The following is a 5,833-nucleotide window of genomic DNA, read 5'->3' as shown; positions in this document are numbered from 1 at the left end:
CCGTTTCCCGAAGGATCCCGACAGAGGTGTACGTTTTAAAGTGTTTTAATATCAATTTAATATGCCAGTTTTCGTGGGTATATACATAGGCCTATATAGTATATGTATAGGCCTATATATGGCCTCTTGGACCATTTATATCAGAACTGATTACTGCTTTAACATTAAAATATATCATATTAAAATAGCTTATATATTATTATTATTACTGTCCCCTTACTGTACAAACTGTAAATAAATCTTTATTCCTGACTATGTCACGTCGCCATTAATGTGTTTCTAGTTAAAATATTGATTTTTTAAAAATTTTATTTTTTGGTAGATTGGCTTATGGGGTGATTTTGAAGGAGTAATTAAGTTAATCTTCTCATAAGTGGATGTAATATGTAGAGATGCCATCTAGGCCGTTTAACCTCGTTTTTTTTTTTTAAAGTCTATATTTTGCTTTACAAAAACGTGAAAAGCAGCTGTGACCAAGCTATCACGAGGTGAGTAGCATTGTAAGCATAATTAATAGCGATATACTTCAGTTTGTCTGTGTGTTTTTGTATGCAAGCGGGTCTGCTGCGGTCTGCTGACGGTCCAAAATGGCGGCGGTAGGACGAAACCATGGGCGAGTCTGTTGCTATGGGGCGTTCTATTGAGTTCGCCTCTTGGTATCCATGCTCTTTGACCTTCCTATGCAAAAAACACTTTCCGAACACAGGGAACGTCTCAGACTCAACAAAGAACTCAAAGTGCGCCACTGTGAGGGCTCCTGCTCAGTAACTCTCCCCGGTGCTGCCACCGTGTGGACATAAATCATATTACAACAGTCTATGTGCATCCTTATTGTTAGCATGAACAATGTTCCTGGATCAGTTTTCCATATTTTAAATAAAACAGTTTGTTGTGGGACTTTTGAGCTACAACAGAGATGGTGGCTGACTTTGTCTGAATTGCATTATTCACATATAATGTAAAGAATAGCTTTTTTTTAGATTGACAGTTTTATTATATTTTTTCAATACGTTTCAAAACACAACAAAATAAGAGAAAACAACGACAAACCAGTTGTGAAATAAAGATAAATAAATGTTTTCACAATGGTACACAATAGGATGGAGGACAGGAGGGTTTACATGTCAGTCAAACTGACAACTTACTCTGAACGGCTATCCTGCTCCAGAGCAGGGTAAGTTCAGGTTTGAATCTTGTAAGTGACCCACAATGTGCGGAGGTTGTCAGATGTGGGCGCTGTAACCTGTGTCATAATACCTGGGCGAAGTGCCCGGAAGCTTTATGTACCTCCTTACCTATTTTCCTCTTTTGGCTCCTCGCAGTAATGGTGATCCTCCAGAAAAGCTGTGAGTTAACATTTATTTGTGCCTTTGTTGAAATTTGTCTTTGTTGTTTCATTGTTTGTTAAATCTCCTGGTTAGTTGGTGTTTAATTTTGTGTCGGGTAGCGATAGTGCCCGAAATGGCAGATTGACAGGAGGAAAAGAGGACGCTAGATAAAGTTTGCACCCTTGGTGAGCAGAGCGAGGTGCGTTCATGATTTTAACTCTTGATAAATGTAGGCTATTATTAAAATCATTAAATAATGTTTGTAAAGTGACCAATTTGTTTAGCTGCTATGTGGAGCATGTGTTTTATATTGTGTATTGATGCATGATGAACAAGATTTAATTGACTGTATTCATCTTTTTAGTTTCACGGTGTAAATGGTGAGGACGGAGAATAAAAATCCACGTTTGTACATGTGCATCAGCATATTGTGTTTTTGAACAAAATAAGACATTTGAGCTAAAATACAAAGCTTGCCGGTCATTTTATTTAAATTTCATGATTTATCAACATGGTTAAGAGTTAAGTGTTACAACAACGTCTCTTGATAAATAAACTACAGCCACTGTATTGATCCCCATATGGATATGTGCCATACAATATTGTTCATGGTAACATTTTTAATATGATTTTTTTTTTTAAAATCAACATATTTGAATTAACAACAGTAATAGCATACATGTCCAGAATAAGATTTACAATTTGACACTGAAATGAAGACAGTGTAGAAGTGACAGAGTGATAATCATTATCAACAGACACACACAAAGATTACAGATACATACTCATTTATATGCCCATAAAAATACCCTGGGAGGGGGCAGACCAGACCAGCTGGACATCTTTTGGGACAGGGAGGAATAGGCCACAGTTTACACAGTCATATTATCTGTTTAAAAACTTAATGGCTTATGGAACCAATGGAATCTTGGCTGTGTTTTTAGTGTATAGACAACATTATCGTCACCCAGATCGCAAAAAAATTAAATGAGGAGTCAAGGGGGTGCCTCTGGTCACCCAAAATGTTGTTTGCCTTTGTCATCATTCTGTCTCTTTGTATGCATTTCATACTCAGTAAACTAATTCCTAAAAGGTTACTGGCAGTTGTGACAGTATTATTTGTGCCTCTGCAGCATTACCAAACCAGTGGATGATGCAGAAGGTTATAACACTGTTATTTAAAGCACAGTAAAACATTCTCAGCATTTTATTGTGGACACTGAAATATAACAATTTTTTTAGAAAGTACATTCTTTGTTATGTCTTTGCATCAGTCTGTAGTCTTGAATGATGGGTTGACATATATATACACACAGATCACATTTGTTGCCCTGGTTTTTGTTGTATGTCTAGTCATAGTCCTTACATGTGCACACAGGCTGTCCAATGAAGCTCAGTCTGATTCTCTTTTAAGAAATGAGCTGTACACAGGGTTCCCACACCATTTTACCAATCAAGACAAGCAAACTGCGAGCATTCACTGACTTTAATCACTCATCTGACATAGCTGCATATGCCAACAGACCAGACCGGCATATACGGGCACTTGTCAATCAATCAATCAATTTTATTTATAAAGCCCAATATCACAAATCACAATTTGCCTCACAGGGCTTTACAGCATACGACATCCCTCTGTCCTTTGGACCCTCACAGCGGATAAGGAAAAACTCCCCCAAAAAAACCCTTAACAGGGGGAAAAAAACGGTGCAACGTGCAATAGATGTTGTACAGAACAGATCAGCATAATAAATGTAATATAAATGTGCCCTTTTGTTGAGGATAGAAAACTGAGGATCCTATAGATGTCAATGCAATATCACAGGTGTTTGAATTCTAATTTTGACAAGTTTGTATGCATCTATTCCTTGTTTTAAAATAATTTGTTTAGCAACCTTGCCTAAGTGACCACGACAGCTTAATAAATTAAGGGTGATCACCATCTCAAGGCTTCCCCCATCCAAGTGGTTCAATGGCTCAACACACATCTATAAATGTATATCTGTCCGGATCATGATAACTTTCACCAGCATTTTTTGGGGAAATTTACCACACTGACAGTGATTATTCACATATTTCATGTGCCTCAAATCTTAGTGTTAAAGCTTTAACCATCAGCAACCCTCTCACCTTAAAAACAGTTTTCTAATTTCCTCATCAGTCCCATCTGCTCTGCTTCGGCTCCCGTCTCCAGCCCTTCATCTTGTCAGCCCTGTTCTCCTGCCTCTGACACCAGCTCAGCTCAGCTACTCGCTGGATTCCACTCTGGACCTGCTCGTACTCTCTGTTCGGCTCAGCCTCGCTTTCAACCTGCTCGACACAACCAGCCATCAGTTTAGTCCCCACACATCGGCCTTCCCTCCTGCCCAGTTTCTCACCATCTCATCCCTTTAGACCAGCAATAAGACATCTTTCTATTTGGAACCCTGACCACCTCACTTCTTCATGAGAGGTAACGGTCTGTATGTACTCCAAAGCCCCTGATAAGTTGACTTGCCAGGATAATTCATTGATTTTACACATTTTTGTACAAGCACCTGTTCAAGCAGAACATGTCTCTGCCCAGTACACTACACTATATCTGGCACAAAGACACTGATGAGCTGAACAGCCCAATCTTAACCCTGAAGGCAGGATAGACTGGCTCGGTGAATCTGGCATGGAAGGTGTGGAGATGGGTCAGCTCTCCACAGATCGCATTGTAGAAGGACACAGTACCACCAGGCCAGTCCAGGTACACTCCCACTCTGTTTAAAGGTGGGATGTGGATGGACACGCTTTGGTTACTGTGCAGGGCAGAGTAAGCACTACCAGAGCACTTCAGACTCCAGGACTGATCATTTTTTCCAAGACAGCAGTCGTCACTGTCTCCTTTCCTTCTGATTTCTTTGTACGCCACTGCGATATGAACCTTTCCTCTCCACTCAACCTCCCGGTAACAGCAACCAGTCAGACCACTGGCACACAGCAGCTGTCTCCAGTAGTCAAATCTCTCTGGATGATTAGGATTCCCCTGAATGTCACTGCCCGCTGTCACGTTCTTGTAGTCGTGAGAGAGTCTGAGTTTTCTGTGTGCTGTGTTTGGATCCAGACTGAGTTCACAGGCATCTGAGGGAAAGAACAAGATTATATATAGCTGCAATCTGTTATCTGGTTAATGTTATGTTTTTTAAATTATTTATATACTAATGAAAATACTTGAAAGTATATTTTTGTTCAGATTTTGTGTCAGTAATGGAGCTAAAACAATTTGAAAACAGCACAGTACCTAATGGTGCGCTTTACACATATTTTCTATTTGCTGCTTTTCACTGTCTTTGTTGTTGAATATTGATGTCATGAGGGGCTTAAGTTGTTTCATCTGTCGCTGACTGCCCTTCTGTCTTTCTTCCTCACTCTCTTTCATTCTCAATTGCAACAACTTGCATAGTCATAATCTATGTTGGTTCATCTCCATGCATCGTACAGTATGTATGCATTAGTTATGTTACTGTGTGCTGTATTTGTGTTCACGGACAAGCAGTGTTAGTGTTCTTTGTGAGGCAGTGTTGGCGAGCCCATGAGCAGGTTGCACTGCTCTCCCTTTATGATCCACAGCAGTTCTGCTCATTACAGAATTGTCCTATTTTCCCTACTGTCCTTCACTAGTCTGTCCGGGAGCCATGGGACTGTCTTTGATTTACCACAGTGAAAAAAGAAAAGAAAAAAAAACTGTGATGGCCCAAATATTTTTTTTAGCCTTTTTGTTTTCAAATAAATTTCAATTAACATATATTAAACACATGGGCTTTGATTTCAGAAATCAGAAATGCACACTTACATTTTCTCAGACCAGTTTCCAACATTTGCCTTCCACCATGGTCCACCCTGGAGGAAACACAAAGTCAGATCAGTAAACAACTCAATTCACAATTAATGATTTTCAGTGGAACTTCCCATAGTGTTTCTATACCTGAGAGTTTCCAGGCTCAAGCTTGGATCATCCTTGAAACTGGAAAGCATCTTCATTCCTGAGTCTTCTGGATGATTGTAGCTCAGGTCCAGCTCTCTCAGATGGGAGGGGTTGGATCTCAAGGCAGAGGCCAGAGAGGCACAGCCTGTCTTTGTGATAAGACAGCCTGACAGCCTGCGAAGGCATACACAAACAAACAGATCAGATTTTAAAACTGCAACTTAGAGTACACTTTGCCTCCAGCTTCTAAGTGTTCAACTGCAACTTAGAGTACACTTTGCCTCCAGCTTCTAAGTGTTCAGTGACAAAGCAGAGGGGATACTGTGTAGAGAAGGTTCACCAGTGACATGACTAATCTTGTCTGACTTTGACTAATCTCCACGGTTCTCTTTTCCTAAATCCTTATGAATTCTCCCATAGACAAATAGGCTATACGTAGACGCCGCATCAAGTGGGTTTGCCCGCTGCTGCGATACGTCAACGTCGCCGCCATATTGGATGTGGCAAGGCTGCGCTGTAAACTAATACAAGTGAATGGACTTAATTTCATAAA

At 40.1% G+C, this 5,833-nt stretch overlaps 2 protein-coding genes and 1 pseudogene across 2 annotated transcripts in view; 2 read left to right on the top strand and 1 right to left on the bottom strand.

Annotated features, from left to right (window-relative positions):
* The window catches only part of LOC126391359 (NLR family CARD domain-containing protein 3-like), an 18,694-nt pseudogene extending 15,011 nt beyond the window's left edge, over nt 1-3,683 (top strand).
* The window catches only part of LOC126391358 (NACHT, LRR and PYD domains-containing protein 12-like), a 28,103-nt gene continuing 23,581 nt past the window's right edge, over nt 1,312-5,833 (top strand). Inside the window, exon 1 of the mRNA XM_050046067.1 lies at nt 1,312-1,346. Coding sequence (XP_049902024.1) covers nt 1,325-1,346 — 22 coding nt within the window. The 5' untranslated portion in view covers nt 1,312-1,324. The remainder of the gene's footprint in view (nt 1,347-5,833) is intronic.
* LOC126391361 (stonustoxin subunit beta-like) lies at nt 3,904-5,500 on the bottom strand. Its single transcript, XM_050046070.1, has 3 exons — nt 5,281-5,500; nt 5,149-5,195; nt 3,904-4,436 (listed from the first exon to the last, which is right to left on the bottom strand). Exons 1-3 carry the CDS (start codon nt 5,334-5,336, stop codon nt 3,904-3,906), a joined length of 636 nt encoding a protein of 211 aa, XP_049902027.1. The 5' UTR covers nt 5,337-5,500.

This window comes from Epinephelus moara, chromosome 6 (assembly GCF_006386435.1).
Source record: "Epinephelus moara isolate mb chromosome 6, YSFRI_EMoa_1.0, whole genome shotgun sequence".
NCBI lineage: Eukaryota > Metazoa > Chordata > Actinopteri > Perciformes > Serranidae > Epinephelus > Epinephelus moara.
Note: the sequence above shows the minus strand (reverse complement) of the source record. Positions and strands in the feature narration are given on the sequence as shown.

Bases quoted from the DNA above. Each gene is read 5' to 3' on its own strand.
- LOC126391361 (XM_050046070.1), bottom strand. From the start codon at position 5,336: ATGAAGATGCTTTCCAGTTTCAAGGATGATCCAAGCTTGAGCCTGGAA. The intron at 5,196-5,280 runs GTATAGAAACAC...TGTTTCCTCCAG, and splicing joins TTGAGCCTGGAAACTCTCAG to GGTGGACCATGGTGGAAGGC. The intron at 4,437-5,148 runs GTAAGTGTGCAT...TCTTTCCCTCAG, and splicing joins GGAAACTGGTCTGAGAAAAT to ATGCCTGTGAACTCAGTCTG.